Source organism: Lithobates pipiens, unplaced genomic scaffold, assembly GCF_037356315.1.
Source record: "Lithobates pipiens isolate NorthernLeopardFrog02 unplaced genomic scaffold, aLitPip1_a1.2 Scaffold_8, whole genome shotgun sequence".
In the NCBI taxonomy this organism is placed as follows: domain Eukaryota; kingdom Metazoa; phylum Chordata; class Amphibia; order Anura; family Ranidae; genus Lithobates; species Lithobates pipiens.
In genome coordinates, this window is record NW_027507903.1 from 208,561,626 (window position 1) to 208,584,359 (window position 22,734).

At 45.1% G+C, this 22,734-nt stretch overlaps 1 protein-coding gene across 1 annotated transcript in view; it reads right to left on the reverse strand.

Moving 5' to 3' along the window:
• The window catches only part of LOC143960254 (F-actin-capping protein subunit alpha-2-like), a 66,444-nt gene extending 46,684 nt beyond the window's left edge, over positions 1-19,760 (reverse strand). The window contains exon 1 of the mRNA XM_077468638.1: positions 19,606-19,760. Coding sequence (XP_077324764.1) covers positions 19,606-19,644 — 39 coding nt within the window. The 5' untranslated portion in view covers positions 19,645-19,760. The remainder of the gene's footprint in view (positions 1-19,605) is intronic.
• Positions 19,761-22,734: the final 2,974 nt, after the last annotated feature.

Here is a 22,734-nt window from a genome sequence, read left to right on the forward strand (position 1 = left end):
AAACGCGCACGTTGGTCCGGTATGCATACATAAACAGCGATCGCACCACATGTGATACATATTGCCGCGAACATCAGAGTGAGAGAAATAATTCTAGAACCAGACCTTCTGTGTAACTCTAAACTGTTAACCACTAAAGGCTTACCTATGGAGAGATTTTTAAATACCGAAGTTTGACACCATTTCACAAGCATACGCAATTTTAAAGCGCAACATGTTTGGTATCTATTTACCTGGCGCAAAAACAGGATTTTTAAAAACAGCTTACCTGTTAAATCCTTTTCTTTGATGTACATCAGGGGACACAGGGCCATAGTAGTTATTATGTGGGTTTATAGGCCATCATTAGGTGGACACTGGCATACCTTAAGACCAGAAGTGCACTCCCTATAACCCCTCCCATTACTGGGAGTACCTTAGTTTTGTAGCCAAGCAATACAGTGTATACCAAGAAGGGAGGGACCTCTGTGTCCCCTGATGTGCATCAAAGAAAAGGATTTTACAGGTAAACCGTTTTAAAAATCCTGTTTTCTTTTCGTACATCAGGGGACACAGAGCCATAGTAGTTTTACTTTTTTGTTATAATAAATATCCCCCAAAAACATTTTTTCCCTCAGTTTAGGCCGATACCTATTCTACACATTTTTGGAAGAAGAAAAAAAAAAATCAAAAAATAAAAAAAAAATCGCAATAAGCTATTGATTGCTTTGCACAAAAGTTATAGCGTTTACAAAATAGGGATAGTTTTATGGCATTTTTATTATTTTTTTTTTTTACTAGTAATGGCGGCGATCAGCGATTTTTATTGTGACTGCGACATGGTGGCGGACACATCGGACATTTTTGACACATTTTTGGGACCAGTCATTTATACAGTAATCACTGCTATATAAATGCAGCGATTCCTGTGTAAATGACACTGGCAGTGAAAGGGTTAACCAGTGGGTGGCAGTGTAGGTGTTAAGTGTTCCTAGGGGTGTGTTACTAACTGTGGGGGGGTTGGGCTTTAATTTAGTGAACACTGATCTCTGCTCCAATCACATGGAGCAGAGATCAGCGTCACTAGTTGCTAGGTAGAATGGAGAAATGCGGTTTACAACGGCATTTCTTCATTCGGCCGCTCGGTGAGACGATCGCGGGTATGCCCACGGCGATCGAGTCCACATGGCAGAGCGGCAAATTTAAAGGGACATACAGGTACACCCATTTGCCTGCCCGTACCATTCTGCCGACGTACATCGGCGTGCGCTGGTCGGCAAGTGGTTAACATTGATTTGATTTGAGCCATAGAGGCCTGATGATGCACCGCCCAAGAGGCACTGATCGCCCTGGTTGAGTGTGCTTTAACATGAAAAGGAGTATTTTTCTTCTTTAAGCCGTAAGATTGAACAATCACTTGACGAATCAATTTGGAAATAGATTTTGATGCTGCCTGTCCCCTTTTTGGACCTTCTGGCAGCACAAACAAAACATCTGTTTTGCGAACCTGAGCGGTCGCCTTTAAATAGACTCTGATCGCTCTGACTACATTAAAGGGAATGTAGTGCCTTCTCTTCCCTAGCTTGAGGCTCTGGGAAAAAAGGAGGAATAATATCCTGGTTTAAATGAAAACCTGGCACCACTTTTGGTAGGAATTCAGGATGAGGACGCAAAACCACCCTATCCTTATGCATGATCAAATAGGGCTCTTTACAAGATAGAGCCGCTAGTTCCAATACTCTTCTAGCAGAAGAAACGGTAACCAAAAAGATAATTTTTCTTGTCAAAAGAACCAAGGGAATTTCCCGTAAAGACTCAAAAGGCTGACTCTGCAAAGCTGATAAAACCAAAACTTAGATCCCAAGGATGCCTTGATAGGGGGATTAATCCGTGTTACCCCCTGTATAAAGCTACGCACCAGAGAGTGGGAAGCAAGAGGCTGTTGAACAAACACTGACAAGGCCGAGATCTGGCCCTTGATAGTACTCAAGGCCAGCTTTATTTGTAATCCCATTTGCAGGAAATCAAGGATACCTGACATACTTCCTGGGGTACCAACTCCTGGATCCACACCAAGAAACATATGCCTTCCAAACTCTATAGTAAAAGGATTCTGGAAGCCGGCTTCCTTGCATTAACCAAAGCAGACAATACTGAAGAAGATAACCCTCAATCCTTTAGAATGTAGGTTTCAATAGCCAAACATTAAATTTAGCGTCCGTAAGGTAGGGTGGAATACCTGACCTTGTGCGAGAAGGTCTGGCCATAATGGCAGAGTCCAAGGGACTCCTACCGCCATCTTTATGACCTCGGCAAATCAAGATCTTCTGGGCCATGCTGGGGCCACCAGAATCACCTCCATTTATTCCTGCGGAGAAGACGCAGAAGTAGCAGAACTGGAGGAAACGCATAGATCAGTGAAAACTGATCCCATGGGAAGACTAATGCTTCTGTTCAGCATGCTAGCGGATCCCTCATTCGACACAAAGTTGTTGAATCTGGATGCAAACAGATCCACGTCCGGAATATCCCATTCTCTGACATATCGCGAGGTGAAGAGACCATTCCCCTGGAAATAATTGTTGGCGACTCAAGTAGTCTGCCTGCCAATTTTCAATTCCTGGAATGAAAAATCGCAGATAGGCAAGGAATGTTGTTTTCTGCCCAAGATAGAACATGATTCACCTCTTTTTGTGCTGCATAACTTCTCGTGCCCCCCCTGGTAATTTATGTAAGCTACAGCCGTTGTCGGATTGAATCCTGACAGGACAATCCCGCATCCTGACTCTCCAAGATTCTAGCGCCAGACGTACTGCCGAATCTCCAAAATGTTGATAGGCAAGGTCCTTTCTGACTTGGACCATCTCCCCTGGACAGAATCTTCTTCCAGGACTGCTCCCCAGCCTAGAAGGCTGGCATCTGTTGTCACCACTTTCCAGGATACAGGCAGAAAAGATTTCCCCTTTTGGAGGTTGCTGCATATCAACCACCAATTTAGGCTCTGATGTACGTCGGGAACCAAGCGTATTGAAAAATACAAAGTCTGAATCTTTTTGTTCCAGACTGACAGGATGGTGTTTTGTAGCAGTCTTGAGTGAAACTGCGCGGACGGCCTCGAAGGAGGCAACCATTTTCCCTAACAATCTCATGCACAGCCGAATGGAAGGCTTTTTCTTTGTTTTGACAAGTTGAATTAGTCCTATACTGGAACAGATTCTTGTCTGGGGTAAGAATACCTTCTTCTATACGGTATCTATGACCAGCCCCAAGTACTGTAATCTCCTTGATGGTTTTAAGGAGGATTTTTCTAGGTTGAGTATCCAACCCAGAGATTCCAGGTAGTTTACAGCTGTGACTAGACTTTGGTTTAGGCCTGAGACTGAATGATCTATTAAAAGTAGATCGTCTAAATAGGCTAGGACCGCTATGCACTGAGCCCTTAAATCTGGCTAAAGGAGGTGCCAGAATTTTTGAGAACACCCGCGATGCTGTGGCTAGACCGAATGGCAGGACCACAAACTGAAAGTTATGATTTTCTACTTCGAGGCTTGGAAATTTCTGGTGAACGGGAAATATTTGCATGTGGAGATATGCATCTTTGATATCGATTGAAGCCAAAAACTCCCCTCCTTGCAGGATGGAAACAACCGGCATAATAGATGATCCAGAGCTAGAAAGACTTTTTTCTCTGGATCCCTGGGAACATTTGATCTTAGAAAACGAGGAGACAGAAATTCTCAGAACTCTAGTTTGTAATTGGAGAAACTGAAGAAGCCACCCATCTGTCTTGACATTGCTCCTGCCAGATCTTTGAAAATCGCAGGAGCCCCCCCCCCCCCCCCCCCAAGTGAGTGGGGGCACCCCTTCATAAGGAGGCTTTAGCATTCTGCTTTGTGGGCTTTCTGCACCAAGATCTCTTGACCCTAGTGCAGCCCTTGGGCTCTTCCCCTTGAGACTGATGGTTGAGGCCATCGAGACTGCCTAGAGGCTGATGCCCCTGGCACAGGTGAGGAAGCACATTTAAAAAAGGAGAAATGTTTAAACTTCTTTACTGGTAAAAAAAAGAGCTTTTCCCATTAGAGATCCTTTGGATGTATTTATCCAGATTGTCTCCAAATAGCAGTTCACCACGAAAGGGGGAACTGGCCAAGAGTTTTTTTTACATGGTGCTTCGGCTGACCAATTTTTCAGCCATAGAACTCTGCGAGAATGCCCTAATCCAAGTATAAGCCGTGAGGCTTGAATGATAGAATCTTTCATAGCATCTACCTTGAAACATAGTGCATCTGATACACCAGCCCATTGCTGGGCCTGCTGATCAGGCAGAATCTTAAGTACCTCCACAAACTGTTCCTTAATGGACTGAGATACACCAATTGCCGCAAGAACGGGCTGCACTACTGAACTTTCTAAAGACATATTGCTTTTGGAAAGAAGAAGTTCCAACTTTTTATCTGTGGGATCCTTTAACATCAGCGCATTATCCACTGGAAACGCGAGACTCTTGTTCGCTGAGGCAATTGCAGCATCAATTTCTGGACCCCCCCCCCCCTATTTCTTATAGAAATTCTCTTCCATAGGATAAAGTGTGGAGAATTTCTTGGAAGGATAATTATTGTTTATCTGAATGTTCCCATTCAGAATACATAAGCTTTTTTAGCCATGAATGAATAGGAAAAGCATCCCCATGGGGATGGCGGAGGATTTAATGACCCCGAACTAGACGTAGGTTCATCAAGAGCTTGCGCTGCAGGCAGCAAAAAGGTTGAACGAACCAATTTAGTAAGAGTGCACAAGCAACCTGTCTTGTGATGCTACTCCCTCTATATTAGGATCCTCAGAAAAGGATATATTAGTATCTTCCAAATCTCTTGGATGATCTTCCTGATCCCCTGCCCCTTGCACCTCAATAAGAGGGTCCTGAGCACTAGATGGGGATCTGCTATGTTTAGACCCACTATGGAGAGAGATCATAGCATCAATCTTCTTTTCCAAATTACAAATGGTAGAAGAGAAAACCTCCTGCGTGATATATATATATATATATATATATATATATATATATATATATATATATATATATATATATATATATATATATATATATATATATATATATATATATATATATATATATATATATATATATATATATATATATATATATATAGGGGCTGAAGTGTCCAGCGCAGCTACAACAACAGTCTCCCCCGACGGCTCAATCTGACTGGCCGCATCACTCTCAGAGGAGGACATTCCTTTGGAAATGGATTTAGTTTGTTGTGAAACCACTGACCCTTTGGTCCCTCTTCCACTTATAGCCTGAAGCGCTACCAAAAAGAATGTACACTGCTACGTTATAGTCCAGCGCTATAAGCTGCTATTAATAACTAGCCTAGTAAAGTAATAATGTGTCAAAGGGAAATGCCTGTGTCACCAAACCTGAAGTAAGCCAACCTCCTGCTCCACAGCCAGCAGCAACTACACATACAGTGCTTTAAAAACGTCCTCCACGTGCGGCCGGCTTCTGATGTCATTTCAAAAGAAAGTGATTTCCCGCATGCCCCGCGGTAAAAAAAAAAAAAAAAACCCGCTGAGCGGCCGCGAGACTGCTTTTGGCATACAATTCCCCCAAAGGGGTTCATTTCAACATGGGGGTTGCAGGAGGAGAAGCCAGTCCCCCCTTTCTTACCGGAGGATCTGCCTGCTCTGACCGGAGGAGGAGGAGGAAATGATGGCTTCTGACACAGCACCATTTCCAGCATCAGGCAGTGAGTGCTCAATACAGACCCCAGTGGTGACACATAGGCATGACAACATTATAAACTTAAAAGGAGAAATTCATAAGAAAATCCCCACTTACCTTCCCGCCGCAGGGTTATCTGAGATAAACCCAATCTTTACCATTCACAGTGGGCTCCGAAACCTTCAGGAACAGGGGAACCTAGAGGTTACCCACAATCCTGGACCTGCAACAGCATCCTGCCAGTAAAAACTTTATGGCCCTACTACCAAAAAGTACTGGATCCCAGGATCCAGCTCTCTAAAAACAAGCAAGCATTCGCAAGCAAAACCTCGTTTCTTCAGACACGAGGCCCGGGTACCATTCCTTAGGCCCAATTAAAGGACACTCTGAATGGATCCAGTCAGCATGGCTAGCCCCAGAAAGGATTTCCTCCAGTGGAGCTCAGCACAGCATAGCACATATTTACTCGTGACCAACACCATACACACTGGCAAAAAAAAAAAACGGAGGTACTCCCGGTAATGGGAGGGGTTATATAGGTAGTGCACTTCTGGTCTTAAGGCCTGCCAGTGTCAATCACCTATGGGTGGCCTATAAACCCACATAGTAACTACTATGGCTCTGTGTCCCCTGATGTATGAAAATAAATTTGGTATTATATTGTCTCTGTGTGCATTGAAATTCATTAAAATGTATTTATGCGTTAGTGTGTACAACTGCATTTGAAAACTGCTGCGCAATTACAGTGTGACAAACATTTTCAAAACCCACCATTTTATTCTCTAGGGCCTTCGCTACAAAAATATATAATGTTTGGGGGATCCAAGTCTTTCTAGCAACAAATACGTTTTTTTACTTGTAAACAAAAAAATAAAATAAATAAAAATAAAAAAGTGTTGGAATAAAGGTCTGGATAATGGCCGATAGGCTCACACGCGTAGCATCACCATACTCAGGAGTAGCAGCAGAATGTGTTTTGGGGTGTAGTTGAAAGTATGCCTATTCCACGTGTAAGAAACAACTTAAAGCGGAGGTCCACCCTAAAATGGACCTTCCGCTCATCGGATTCCTCCCCCCCTCCGGCGCCACAATTGGCACCTTTCAGGGGGGAGGGGGGTGCAGTTACCTGGATAATCCAGGTAACTGCACCCACTTCCGGGCTAGCTCTCTGCGGAAAGGGGCGTACATTACGCCCCTTTCCGCAAGTGCCCGCCCCCTTCCGCAAGTGCCCCGCTGCCTGCTGGGAAACACACAGATCCCAGAGGCAGCGGGGACCGTCCTCATTGCGCAGCGCGGCTCGCCCATGCGCAGTAGGGAACCGGGAAATTAAGCCGAAAGGCTCCATTTCCTGATTCCCATACCCAAGATGGCGGCGGCAGCACTCGAGTGTCGATCTAGAGATCGGCTTCGGGTGCCGACATCGCGGGCGCGCTGGACAGGTAAGTGTCACTATTTTAAAAGTCAGCAGCTGCAGTATTTGTAGCTGCTGACTTTTAAAAAAATAAAATAAAAAAAATAAAAAAAAAACGCGGAGTCCCGGCGGACTCCCGCTTTAATATGACATTTTGTTTATGTAAAAAAAAAAATTTAAAAAAAAATTTAAAAAAAAATAAATAAAAAAAAACACCACACACACACACACACCACACCATTTCCTAATTCTCCAAATTATGGGGGAAAAAAAATTACAACTTCAAAACAATGTCATGTTGAGCTTGTACTGTAACTTTCCAAAAAGTGGTCATTTGGGGTGTATGTGTCTTGACAGGTTAGGGCTTCAAGAAATGATAGTCAGTACAATCGGGTGTGATCAATTTTTAATTGGTACCATAGCTTGTAGACTCACTTTCACACAGACCAAATAACATACACTGAGAATTGGGTTATTTTTATCAGAGATGTAGCAGTATAAATTTGTCAAAATTTAAGAAAAAAAAAAATACTTATTTTCAAAATCTTAAAAACAGAAACTAAGAAAATCGCATTTGTTTTTCGAAGTTTTCGATTTTTTTCATTTGTAGCTAACGCAAAAATAAAAAACCCCAGTGGTGAGTAAATACCACCAAAAGAAAGCTCTATTGTGTGAGAAAAATGATACAAAAATTTAATTTGGGTACAGTGTTGCATGACTGAGTAATACTCATTCAAAATGTGAGCACTAAAAGCTGAACATTGGTCTTGGTAGGATGGGGGTGAAAGCACCCCGTATTGAGGTGGTTAAAGAATTAGTGATATGCAATGCATAATGTTGACAGCTGTAACTCCCAAATGCAACATAAAATATGTTCTTACAAATGACAAAATTATTATTATTATTATTTTTAACTAAAAACTGCATTGGCCTCTTATGTGCCCATTTTTGGCCAAACAATTCAGAAAATGAAAGGGAAAATAAATAGAGGAAGAGGAAAGCAGATATGCTGGAATTTAAGTGACATCATAGAAATGCTGATATGTCTTCAGGGAGGAAAAAAAAAAATATATATACCAACAGATTCAGACATTTTAAAGCTTAACTCCAGGAAACCTAAAAATGTCCCCTTGTAGTGGGGGTTGCTGGTTTCTGTTTAGGGGGTTTGGAAAAGCAGATTTACTTAACCAATCCTTTGCAACGATAGGCCCAGTTCCCACAACCTCCTCTCCCCTATGCTCACTCTAAAGCCCCTTGCACATGGGCTGAATAATCGGCCAGTCCAACAGGCCAACACTCAGCCCACGAGTCCCATCAGACAGGCCGGCTTCTGTCCAACAGTCATGCTGGAAAACCAGCATCTGATCAGAGCTGCCAGCCAATGGCCGAGAGCACTGACCAGTGAGTTCTGGTGGGGTTAAAAGTCCCCCGTCAGAACACAATAGCTTAGCAGGGAGATTGCTGTTATAACATCAAATACTTAGTACAGCACCTGAGCTACTCAGTTCCCCCCCCCCCCCCCCCCCCCCGTTTAGCCTGCTGGATTGAATGAATAAAAATAGTATTCACCAAGCATAAGGACCATAGCCCTGCATTAGTCCTGAGAACACCAAGGGACAGTCCACTGCCAAACCATGGAGAAGTAGAGATTAGAGTAATTAAAATTACTTTAGACTAAAACAAGCAGTTAAGCCTTGCAGTCCAGACACAGCTCCACAGCAAGGGAGACATTTTAGGTTCCCTGGGTCAGGGGCTTTAACAGGTGTACCTCACAAATGTCACAAAAGCACAATTTACCTCAAAAAGGTCACACAACACTTAGGGCCCATTCACATAACTAGCACGTTTCAGGGCTTTTTCACACCAGCCAGCCACGCTAAACCCACAGCCAAGAGCCAATTACCCTACCAGCTTGTCTTTAGAGTGTGAGAGGAAGCCAGAGTATCCAAAAATAAAAAACCCCACACAAGAACATGCAAACTTTATGCAGATATAGTGTCCTGGCTGGAATTTGCACCAAGTACCCCAGTGCTACAAGTCATTTTTTTCCCCTACTCATCTTTTCTGACCGTTTTTCACTAGTTTTGCATTTGGCTAGGGTCAGTGTCACTACTGGTAGCATGAGGCGATACCTGGACCCTATAGAGTTTGCACAGGCAGTCCAACTCCTCCAGGATAGCACATCAATATGTGCCGTTGCCAGAAGGTTTGCTGCGTCTCCCAGCAGTCTCAAGAACATCTTGAGGAAAATCTAGAAGACAGGCAGTTACTCTGGGAGAGCTGGACACGGCCTTAGAAGGTCCTTAACCACTGACTCACGTACATTTATGACAGCAGGTTGGCTCCCTTGCACCAATCATAACTGTACGTCGGCTCCTTTAAGAGCTATAGCTGGCCACCCGCAATCACGGGCACGAGAGCCAGAACAGGGTGTGTGTGTGTGTGTGTGTGTAAACACACAAATCCCCATTCTGACAGGAGAGGAGAGACAGATCGTCTGTTCCAAGTAAATTAAGAAAATCGCCTTAATGGCCTACCCTTAATCAGGCCATTCCCCCTTCAGTCTATTATGAATGCTGCTGCTAGACTAATACACCTCACTAATCGATCCGTGACTGCTGCCCCTCTCTGCCAATTCCTTCACTGGCTTCCCCTACACCACCATGTAAAATTCAAAATGCTAATCATAACATACAAAGCCATCCACAACATTGCCCCCCATCTACATCACCAACCTCATCTGCAGATATCTCCCAAATCGTCCCCTTCGCTCCTGCTCTCTAGCTCTCTTGTTACCTCCTCCCATGCTCGCCTTCAAGACTTCTCCAGAGCCTCTCCCATGATCTGGAACTCCCTGCCCCAGTCTGTCCGATCAGCCCCTACCCTGTCCACCTTTAAGAGATCCCTGAAAACTCATTTATTCAAGGAAGCCTATCCCACACCCACCTAACTGTCCCCGAGCCACCCCCATCAAATCATTGTCTGCATCTATTATCTTTTGTACCACCCCCTCCATTTAGAAGGTAAGCTCTACAAGTAGGGCCCTCCTGTACCTTTTGTACTGAACTGTACTGTACTGTACTGTAATTGTGTTGTCCCCCTCCTATACAATGTAAAGTGCTGCGTAAACTGTAGGCCAGGGCTCGACAAAACCCGGGCGCCAGGTCGCATTTGTGACTAGAATTAGCGACCTGGCGCCTGGGGCAGCACAGCTGGGGGTATCCTGTCTCCGTGGACCCCCCCGGCGTGATCGCATCGGGCCGCGCCGCAGGCGGCCGGTAATTGAGCCCCCGGCTTTGAGGCCTTCTGTGATCATATGGTTCCTTCTGGAATCTGGCGCCCTCTTGTGGTGGCCGTTGGAATTACAACCAGCAATGCTAATGGAGCTTGCCTGCCAATCTATCTCCTTCCCTTTACCTAGAACCCCTAAACACACACACATACATATTTTTTTTATTATTCTAAACACCCTAGAGAGTAAAATGGTGGTCGTTGCAATACTGTCTGTCACACAGTATTTGCACAGCGGACTTACAAGCACACTTTTTTGGGGGAAAAATAATTTATTTAATAAAAAAAAATAAGACAACAGTAAAGTTAGCCCAATTTTTTTTTTATATTGTAAAAGATAATGTTACGCCGAGTAGATACCCAACATGTCATGCTTCACAATTGCGCCCACTCATGGAATGGCGACAAACTTTTACCCTTTAAAATCTCCATAGGCGACGTTTAAAAAAAAAAAATTCTACAGGTTGCACGTTTTGAGTTACAGAGGAGGTCTGGGGCTAGAATGATTGCTCTTACTCTACCAATCGCAGCGATACCTCACATGTGTGGTTTGAACACCGCTTTCATTTATGCGTTCGCTTCTGCGCGCAAGCTTGGCGGGACAGGGCGCATTTAAAAAAAATTTTTTACTTCTTATTTTAACTTTTATTTTTATTTTTTTCACTGTTCTTTAAAAAAAAATAAAAAAATAAAAAAATAAAAAAGTGTGTCACTTTTATTCCTATTACAAGGAATGTAAAAATCCCCTGTAATAGAAAAAAGCATGACAGGTCCTCTCGTATATGAGATCTGGGGTCAGAGAGACCTCACATCTCATATTTACACTAAGGCTGGGTTCACACCGCTGCGGGGGGAGAACCGGATGTGATTCGCACAGCAAATCACATCCGATCTCCGTAGCGCTGCGAGTTCAGCCATACAGATAGTATGGCTGAACTCGCAGCGGTCCCGCAGAAAACTCGCACGGGACCCTTTTTTGGGTCCGCAACGGAATCGGATCGCATGGGGGTTCACACCATGCGATCCGATTCCTGTGCGAGTCGGCAGATCGCACTGCGATATGCGGACGGATCTGGGGGTGTCATTAACATAACATTGACACCCCCAGCCGTCCGCATAGGGCAGTGTGAACTGCCGGCGGGAGTAATGCGATGCGGGAAAACGCCACGGATTCGCGGCGTTCCCGCATCGCAGCAATGTGAACCTAGCCTAAAATGCAATTTAAAAAAAATTTGTCATTTGAAAAAAATAAAACAAATAAAATGTCCCTCTAAGAGCTATGGGCAATGACTTGGAGACAGGTGGGGGGCTATCTTCCCCTCACTCGTCTCCATGTCAGGCCAGGGACAGGTCCAGATCGCCGTCACGGACCTGGCTCCTAACTTTTTTAGCTGGCTCCTAGATTCCAAGCAAAATTTGTCAACCCCTGCTGTAGGCGCTAAATAAATCATGTATAATAATAATTAGAAACAGCGATCCATCTCCTCCTCTAGTCAGTACACTGCCCTCACAGTTGGAAACCCACACGGTAACACGTTTAACCCCTTGATCATCCCATAGTGTTAAACCCTTCCTTGCCAGTGACATTTACACAGTAATCATTGCATTTTTATAGCACTGATTGCTGTATAAATGTCAATATATAAAACCAAAAACACATTTTGGGGATATTATAGCAAAAAGTTTTTTTTACAAAATTGCCACTTAAAAAAAAAAAATTCCTTTTTTTGCACTATAAACAAACGCAGAGGTAATCAAATACCACAACTACAAAAGAAAGCTCTATTTGTGGGGGAAAAAAAAAAAAAAAAGGACGTCAATTTTGTTTGGGTACAGCATCGCAATTGTCAATTAAAGCAACATTGTGCCGTATCGGAAAAAAATGGCCTGGTCATTAAGGGGGGCAAAGCCTTCAACCCATCAGCAGGACCATGATCTGCTCCTTTGTGCAAGCAGGAACAGAGTTAGCACTGCCAGAGCCCTACAATCTGACCTCCAGTAGGCCACTGGTGTGAATGTCCGATCAGAAACAGACTTCACAAAAGGTGGCCTGTGGGCCGGGATGTCCTCTATCGATGTTGTCTACAGCAGAGAAGAGACACTGATGGCATGAAGGTGCCTGAGAAACACAAGTAGGATTTCACAAGTTTTACTAAAGGTGAGGTATATCTTTTGGTTACACTTATATCAACTTAAAGCGGAGTTCCACCCAAAAATGGAACTTCCATTTTAAGCACTCCTCGCCCCCTTACATGCCAAATTTGGAATGTCATTTTTTTTTGGGTGGGGGATCCCTTCCGCCCAGGGACCGACAAGGCGACTCCTCCTTTCACCTTAGGCGGCCCCTCCCTCTAGGCGATCTCCTGGGACACGTGACAGGTCCCAGGAGATCTCCTGTCCACTCTGGAAGCGCATCACAACTCGCATGCACCATGCGCACCTGGCAGTGAAGCCGAAAGCTGTCACGGCCGGGTTCCCAGAGTGACAATGGAGGCACCAGCAGAGAGGAGTGACGCTACAATCGGCTGCATCGCTGGACCGTGGAACAGGTAAGTATCTGTTTATTAAAAGTCAGCAACTACAATTTTTGTAGCTACTGCCTTTTAATAAACATAAAAAGCCTGGAACTCTGCTTTAAAGGGTTTTTTTCCCCTTTGTAGCAAGGGGCTTCTCTGCAAAATAAGCCTGAACCTAATTTTTTACTTGAGTATTAATATCCTTCTCATGTTGGCCCTCGTCAGCTCTTCACTGCTGCCCCGGACTCAAGGAGCGAGCCAAGTAGACATGCTGTGGATGTTGAGGTCTCAGCAATTCAAATTAAAAGGCAAAGTGGTCGATTGCTGCTGCACAATCTTCCTTCTTGAAGCAAGCGCCTCTGCCAACACCTTAGCCTTACACTTACAGTATAATCTGTACGGATGTTAAAAATTTGAATCTTCTAATCTTGGGACCATGAATTACAGTGTTTAGGACCCGTTCAAAAAGGATCCCATTCCACTTGCTTTGAAGCTGGTCTGTTGCAGTGGCTTGCAAGCTCTAAACCACTTTAGCCTCGAGTAGGGTTGCCACCTCATCCCTTTAAATCCAAACATTACACAGGTTTTGTGACTGACTAAAGGTGGCAATTAAACTCACTTAGTGCCTTATCTGCATTACATTAGCCTCAGAACCTGTGTAATTAATGTGTGTTCGGGTTTAAAGGGATGAGGAGGCAACCCTAGCCATGAGCCTCTTTTTGAGACTTGTTTACAAGTTAAACTCAGGTTTTTTTTGCTAGAAAATTACTTAGAACCCCCAAACATTATATATTTCTTTTAGACATGATAAAGAATAAAATGGCCGTCATTGCAATACTGTGTCACACCGTAATTGAGCAGCGGTCTTATAAGTGCAATTTTTTGGGGAAAAAATACTTTTTTGAATTAAAAAAATAAAACAGTAATGTTAGCCCAATTTTTTTATATATTGTGAAAGATAATGTTACGCCGAGTAAATTGATACCCAACATGTTACACATCAAAATTGCCAATTGACAAGTACCAAAAGCTTTGGTACTTAATCTCCAATGGCGACGTTTAAAAGTTTCTACAGATTACCAGTTTTGAGCTACAGAGGAGGTCTAGTTCTAGAATTATTGCTCTCGCTCCAACAATCGCAGCAATACCTCATATGTGTGGTTTGAACACCATTTTCATAAGCGGGCATGACTTACATATGTGATCGCTTCTGTGCGCGAGCCCCTTGCGACGAAAGATCCCCGCAGTATCCGCAGCGATCAACACCATATCCAGCCCCTCCGTCACTGGCACCCCCCGCTGTCTTTTGGGAGACGCACAGGTCCCAGAAGACAGCAGGGACCACTCAGAACAGGCTGGGCAACTCGCGCATGGCATAGCGTCTAAGGGCTCATGTACACCAAGACTAGATTGACTGCCAACTGTGGTCAAAATAGTCCTATCCTGAACACAGTTCTTCCCTGTTCAGGAGAGGGAGGTTAAACCTCCTTTAACTGCAGCAGCTTTTAAATTCTTGTACGGCCGGGTTCACATGCGTGAACTGGACCCAAGTTTCCCTGCATTCAACTCCTAATGACACGTGAGTGTGACCAGCTCTCAGTGGAGCCGGTTCACACAGGTCTGGGTCCGCATCCCAAAAGGGTCTTGTGTGTGTTTGGGTCCGGTTCAGGTGGGAATTCTGGCAATAATTCATAACCAATCTGCACCCCATGCTGGGAACTCCGTCCACACATATTTGAACCCAGCCTTAAAGCTTATGTGTGCATGAACACAGGCTTTTATGGAGTTGAAAAAGAAAAAAAAAAAAAAAAAAACGCCAAAAGCTCCTAAACTTAAGTTTAGAAGCTGTAGTGTACATGAGCCCTGCTGTGATCAAGGCTTGTAAACCGGAATGCGTGAGCCCCTGTATGTTTTTACTCACTTTTTTTATGCACCGATAAAGAAGCAACAAGGACGTTTGGAGTTGCCGGCTGTATTCTTTGTATTTATGTACAGGAGCCCAATGCCAGATTTTCTTTTAGAAAATGTTTTATTGATAAGCATAGCAATTTAACAGTGTAGAGAAAACATCATAAAATGAACATAACATAAAATTTAGCATCATAAATAAAATAAGTATGCTAGTAAATCAAAGAAAAACAAAACAAAAATATAACAGGGGCTTAAGACATTTGTAAGTTGGAAACAAGAAAGTGGTTGGACACACTAAGAATTCAGGAATGACTTTTTAACAAATACTTGAAGAGTTTGTCTCAACAGGGGCCTGACTGTAAATAGTCCCGAGTATCTATCCATGTAACCAACTCATCAAAGGCTATGCCTGGTGGCCAGATTGGGGTTAAAGAAATAGGGGTTGAGATTGGCAAATAAGGGAAGAGTCATGGGGTGGGGGGGGGGGGGGGGGAGAGAGAGGTGGGCGAGTCCTCGCGGTGGGGAGCAAAAATGCATTAAATCTGAAGAAGGGTGGGTTTAGTATACTCGACCCATGGCCGCCATACCTTCAGCACTTATGAGTGTCCAAAAGGACAGCAGTCAGCTTTTCATTAGCCATTATATTGTCCATGCGGTCTTTAGCCGCCTCAAAACTTAGTACCTGTGTCTTCCATGCCCTAGCTATCGTCACTTTGGTTGCAGTAAAGAGATGTAGTCTAGTTGGTTCTCCAGGCAAAGCAGTTGTGCGATTGGGTTGCAGAGAAGTGCTTCATATGGGTCTTTTTTGAGGTCAGCACAGAGTATGCTTCAGAGGAGGGGGTAAACTCTGATTCATAACTTGCACACCCTCGGACAGGTCCACCAGATGTGCGTCATTGTGCCCTCCTGGGAGCACCCTCGGAAACACAAGGGGGAGTAGGCTAGAATGAAACAGATCAGTCTAGCCGGTGTGTAGTACCACCTGTAAAGTACCTTGTAGGCATTTTCTAAAAAAGGACGTTCTTTGAGCATTTGGCCATTGTTAAATTCATGACCTGCCAGGCCTCCGGATCTAGCTATTTTCCTATGCCAGATTTTCATTGGTCTGGTTTGGTATGTCAGTTTAAAACACACCAGTGGCTACACCGAATCTATTGTACAGTTTATTTTTGGAGGAATGCTTTGAATCCCTTTAACACCGGTGCCACTTGGCCCCTTAAAGGGGGTTCTGATCATGTGACCCCATGACTGGCTGGCGCAAGATCGGAAAGCTCCCAATTGCAATTTCTCAGCACGGCTGTGTTTACATTCTGGTACACATATGTGGCTGCTCAGCATGAAGAGCTTAAATTACAGCATCCATTCACATCACAGCCCTCCCACCAACCTTTTACATCACATCCCTTTAACTCAGTCTTCCTTTTTATATATCAATCCTCCCCCCTTTACATCATAGTGCCCCTTATTACAGCCCCCTTAACAGCACAGCCAGCCCCCCCCCCCCCCCATACAGTTCTACCGCACATAGCATGACATAGAACAGAAGGCAAGACAGGTTTGGATAAAGGACGGGAGCTTCCCTACTTTTCCTGTGCGATTGGTTGCTTCTAGCAACCAGTCACCCAGTTAGAGTAGGGCAACTCCTGCCTTCCATCCAGACCTGTCGCATACCACTCCCCCCCCCCCCCCCCCCCCACCACACTGTGAAAATGATAGCAGCGAGGGAGGGGAGAGACTGTCACATAGGCAGCTTAATTTTGCGTGACTGTGGTGGTCCAGATCTGGACTGCGGTCAATCATTTAGTACCCCAGGTTCTCTCACTCTACCAAGATTCAGACTCCCCCAGTCCCTTGGCTTTGCCTAGATGTCTCAGCTCTCCCAGTCCTCCAATTGCCAACTCTCAGTCCTGTGGGTAAGGAATCTGTCCAACATGGAGTAAAGTCTCTGAAATACATCACATCTCCTGATGGGAGTATGCATATCCACTGCATGGAGAAAACATTTTAATCTTTTCAAAGTCCCCAAGCTCCAGAGCCTGATGCGGGATCACCAAAACTGCAGACACTGACAAGCCAGACATCTCCAAACAAACAATCTGAAGCCCCTCAAACTGTAACTTTGAGACCCCTGTGGCCCGTTTGCCTATACCAACACACTGACAGGGCCTAGCCTGTCACACTACATAAGAAAAAAAAAAAAAAAAAAAAGTGTTAACCAGATGGCAGAAATCACTTCTCTATACAACAAAACAGTTTCCTTATTTCTTGCATAGAGCCAAGTTTGTCGAGTTGGGTGGTGTCAGTAGTTTCCTATTTCACACAAACTAGAACGTTGGCCTCTTGCAGCGTATTGACAGCTCTTCTGCTTCCTGTCCTTGATTTAGGCATACTTCATGTTAAGGCCTCACTCTAGGCAATAACTCCCGAGCCCCAGTGCTGCATCAATTGACACTGCTCCCACATCATTGGTTTTGACTGACAGCACTGGGAGCCAATGGCTCCCATCACCCCAGCAAAGTCAGTAAAACCTAGAAGTGAGGGGAGCTTCAGATGTCCACAGCACTGGATCAAATGAGAGCTCAGGCAAGTATAAGGGGGATGAGGAGCCAAAAATCAATGCCTAAACATGTTTACCCTTGTTATGAGATTGGAAGGGTTTTTTTTTTTTTTTAAACAAACATACTTGCCTCCACCGTGCAGCTTGTTTTGCACAGAGTGGCCCCAAACCTGCTCTTCTGGGGCACCCTGGCAGCTCCTCCCCATATCAGATAACCACCTGGGAGAAGTGCTCAGCATTTGGCATCCATAGAGGCCGAATGCAGGACTCAGCCCCGCCCCCCACAACATTGGATTCGATTGACAGCAGCGGAAGCCAATGGCTGCGCTAGCAATCTATCCAATCCCCCATCACATCAGATTTCCCCTTCAATTCAGAGTCGTCGTCCACCCATCACAAGGGTCCCACCTTCAAATCAGAGTCCCCTTCTTCATGAAATGTAACTCTAGTCAGAAAATAAGATAGAAGTCCACCTTAACACTAAAATCGCTACATCTACAGACATCCACGCTCTAACACTAACCTATCTAGCCCTATAAAAAATAAATCAGTATACATATGTTTTATGAAGCTGGCCTGATCCCACCCTGAGCTGTCATCTGTGGCTTCGCTGTGTAGGCCGGTGCAGAGGACACATCCGACAAAGGAAACCCCATAGTAACTTTACGGGTGACGTCACTTCCCATTCATTTCACAGCCGTTGTCGGTTATGTCCTCTGCAGAGCTTCCGCCGCTGGAGACCGGATCGGCTCCAAAAAAAAAAAAATGTATGCCGATTCCTTTTAGTGTTAGATTGTGGATGTTTGTAGAAGCAGGGATTTTAGGGTTAGGGTGGGTGGACATTCACTAAATCCTGCTAGATCACTTCAGGCTGGCTTCTTTTGCAGGTATAGCTATGTAAAACATTAAAAATAAAAGTCTATACGGTTTAAAATCCAGTAACACACTGTCTCGCCCTGCTTTGCACATGTTCAATTGCTCTCCCTTTTTAGGCACCGTGCTGAATTTGTAGAGGTTGATCTGCCGACAGCCTTAGACCCCTTTCACACTGAGGCAGTTTTCAGGCGTTTTAGCACTAGAAATAGCGCTGAAAACTGCCCCCCATTCTCTGCAATGAGTGCTTTCACACTGGGGTGGTGCGCTTGCGGGACGTTAGAAAAAGTCCTGCAAGCAGCATCTTTGGGGCGGTTTGGGAGCGCTGTATACAGCGCTCCCAAAATCCCCTGCCCATTGAAATGAATGGGCAGCACTCAAAAAGGGCATGAAAAGTACTTCCAAAGCACCGCAACCCCTTCTTCGTGGTTAAAAGCGCCTCATGCCCAAAAGCACTGCTAAAACGAGTGGAACTTTACGTGAGGAAGCAGCCTTGAAGCAGAATGAATCCCTCCTATCCTTTACAGCCAAGGCATTTACTTCCGTTTGATCTGCAACTGCCCCGCTGCTGCACATGTGATTAGTTATGACATCAGCCATTTGATGGTTTGACAGTTTAAAGGACACAAGCAAATGTGACAGCAATCATGGAATGTAACTTCTTTTGGAAACCATTCAATTGACAGGTTTAGTTCCGCTTTATGATTTAGTGCTGCTCAGGGGCTCTGGACTTCAGAAAAATGGCAGCCTCCAGCATAAAGACAAAAAAGCAATGCTGGAGGGAATTTACAGCACACCCAATTTTGGTAGCATAATCATTATTGTGGCATGTATGTTCCATGCTAAAGAACATTATTTTTGACCAAGTTATGGGTAAAGTTTTGCCTTACTAAAGTGTGTGGTGAAAACTCCTGTAAACAATGAGTGTCTTGTGTGTGGAGCCTCAGTGCCCAGGACACACCTGAGGTGTGGAGCCGCCCAGAGAACACACAACTACTTCCTACACTGAACTTGTAGGAGGAAGTGAGCAGAGGGATGAGAGTTCTACAAAGTTCTAGTGTGACTTGACCAGGAGGGGGACAGACTGTGGGGGTCCGCCCTTCTGTCTCCTATTTTCGGCTGAGGCCGTACAAGGAGCGGACCGGCTGGGAGGAAGAAGAGGCGGAAGTCAACCAACCCCACCCTGACCGGAGCCCACTTACCTGAGACACCGGGCCCCTCCCCCTCCACATACCGGGGACCCCCTACACAGGACTCCCCCCACACCCCTCCCTCTACAAGGAGCGGCGCTCATCCTTCACACACATCACACAACACCGACCTTCTCCTCATCAGACAGCTGCTCCTCCACATCCGCCATCTTCTTCACCCCCTTTTCCTGACTGACTGCGCGCGACACATGTGGGCGGAGTCTGACGTCCCCTCAGCCGGTCCGCCCACATGAGAAGGGACCGGGGGCGCGCTCGGGATGGGGTGACGGGAGCGCGCTGTGCTGTGACCGATGCCGGAGGAGAGGAGACGTCATGTCTGACAACAGCGCCCCCAGCGGCCACACTATGTCAGTTCAGTGTAATGTCACCTGGACTTGTATCCTCCTATATCCCACCTTGTACCCGGTGTACACATTCACTGTGCTAGTGATGGGCTACATATGACTGGAGAGACCAATGAGGAGAGGAATAGGAAGGTGCCCAATGTCACACTCATCCAGATCTCACTATTCCAGAGTCCCCATCACATAAGGGTCCCTCCTTCATGTCAGACTCCTCCCCAACACATAAGCATCCCTCCTTGATGTCAGACTCCTCCCCATCACATAAGGGTCCCTCGTTCATGTCAGACTCCTCCCCATCACATAAGGGTCCCGCCTTTATGTCAGACTCCTCCCCAACACATAAGCATCCCTCCTTCATGTCAGACTCCTCCCCAACACATAAGTATCCCTCCTTCATGTCAGACTCCTCCCCATCACATAAGGTTCCCTCCTTCATGTCAGATTCCTCCCCATCACATAAGGTTCCCTCCTTCATATCAGACTCCTCCCCATCACTTAAGGGTCCCTCCTTCATGCCAGATTCCTCCCCATCACGTAAGGGTCCCTCGTTCATTCCAGACTCCTCCCCATCACATAAGGGTCCCTCCTTCATGTCAGACTCCTCCCCATAACATAAGGGTCCCTCCTTCATGTCAGACTCCTCCCCATCACATAAGGGTCCCTCCTTCATGTCAGACTCCTCCCCATCACATAAGGGTCCCGCCTTCATGTCAGACTCCTCCCCATAACATAAGGGTCCCTCCGTGTCAGACTCCTCCCCATCACATAAGGGTCCCTCCTTCACTCCAGACTCCTCCCCATCACATAAGGGTCCCTCCTTCACTCCAGACTCTTCCCCATCACATAAGGGTCCCTCCTTCATTCCAGACTCCTCCCCATCACATAAGGGTCCCTCCTCAATGTCAGACTCCTCCCCATCACATAAGGGTCCCTCTTGCATGTCAGACTCCTCCCCATAACATAAGGGTCCCTCCGTTGTGTCAGACTCCTCCCCATCACATAAGAGTCCCTCCTTCGTGTCAGACTCCTCCCCATCACATAAGGGTCCCTCCTTCATTCCAGACTCCTCCCCATCACATAAGGGTCCCTTCTTCATGTCAGAGTCCCCCATCACATAACTGTCCCTCCATGTCAGACTCCTCCCCATCACATAAGGGTCCCGCCTTCATGTCAGACTCCTCCCCATAACATAAGGGTCCCTCCGTGTCAGACTCCTTCCCATCACATAAGGGTCCCTCCTTCACTCCAGACTCCTCCCCATCACATAAGGGTCCCTCCTTCACTCCAGACTCTTCCCCATCACATAAGGGTCCCTCCTTCATTCCAGACTCCTCCCCATCACATAAGGGTCCCTCCTCAATGTCAGACTCCTCCCCATCACATAAGGGTCCCTCTTGCATGTCAGACTCCTCCCCATAACATAAGGGTCCCTCCGTTGTGTCAGACTCCTCCCCATCACATAAGAGTCCCTCCTTCGTGTCAGACTCCTCCCCATCACATAAGGGTCCCTCCTTCATTCCAGACTCCTCCCCATCACATAAGTGTCCCTTCTTTCATGTCAGAATCCCCCATCACATAAGTGTCCCTCCTTCATGTTAGAGTCCCCCATCACATAATTGTCCCTCCTTCATGTCAGAGTCCCTCCCTTGCATCAGAGTCCCCTTTTTCATGCTAAAGTTCACAAATAATGTCAAAATCCTTTCCTCATGTCAGAGAACTCCCTTCACATCAAAGTCCCTCCATCACATCAGAGTACCACCTTTACATCAGAGTTCCTCCTTCATGTCAGAGTCTCCTTCACGGCAGAGTTTCCCATTATGTCAGGGTCCCCCTATCACATTAGAATCCCTCCTTCGTGTCAGAGTACCTCATTATGTCAAATCCCCCTTCATACAAATCACCCCTTCAGAGTTCCCCACTCACATCAAAGCCCACATCCCGTCAGAGTCCCTCTATCATATCAGAGGCCCGCTACGGAAAGGTTTCTTCACAGTAAGAGCCGTGAAAATGTGGTTCTGGCAAGCTCTGTAGATTGCTTTTAAAACGGCCTGGATTCTTTCCTAAATGCACACAATATAATATAACTGGGTACTGACATTTATAGGTAAAGGGGGACCAGGAAGGATTTTTTCCCCCTGCTGTAGCAAATTGGATCCTGCTTGAGGCTGGATTCACACCTATTTTTTTTCAGTGCTTTTTGCATTTTGCAGATTTGCAGTATAGAACGTGTTCCATAGGAAACAATGATAAACGGACTGCAGTGCAAATCTGAAAAATGCACAAAGCACAAAAAATACCTAGGTGTGAATCCTGCTTTACTGGGATTTTTTGCCCTCATCTGGATCAACTGTGGGTGTAGGTTTGTGTATATGGGATTTTTTATTAGTTTTTTTGTTTTTTTGGTTGAACTTGATGGACCGGTGTCTTTTTTCAACCTGTGTAACTATATATACATGTCAGAATTTCCCACCATCACATCAGAGTCCCTCCTTCACATATGAGTCTCCCCCTTACTTTAGTTTTCCTCTTCATATCATAGTCCTTCAATCATATCAGAGTGCCTATATATAACACATGTATATTCCACACAAAAAATAATAATAAAAATGCCATAAATCTTTCCCATAGTTTGTAGATGCTACAACTTTTGCGCAAACCAATCAATATACCCTTATTGTGATTTTTTTTACCAAAAATCTGTAGAAGAATACATATCAGTCTAAACTGATGAATAAATTCTTTTTTAAAAAACAAAAAACAAATTTGGGGATATTTATTATAGAAAAAAGTAAAACAAATATTTTTTTTTTTCAAAATTGTCACAAATGTTTTGTTTATAGCGCAAAAAATAAAATCTGCAGAGGTGTTCAAATACCACCAAAAGAAAGCTCTATT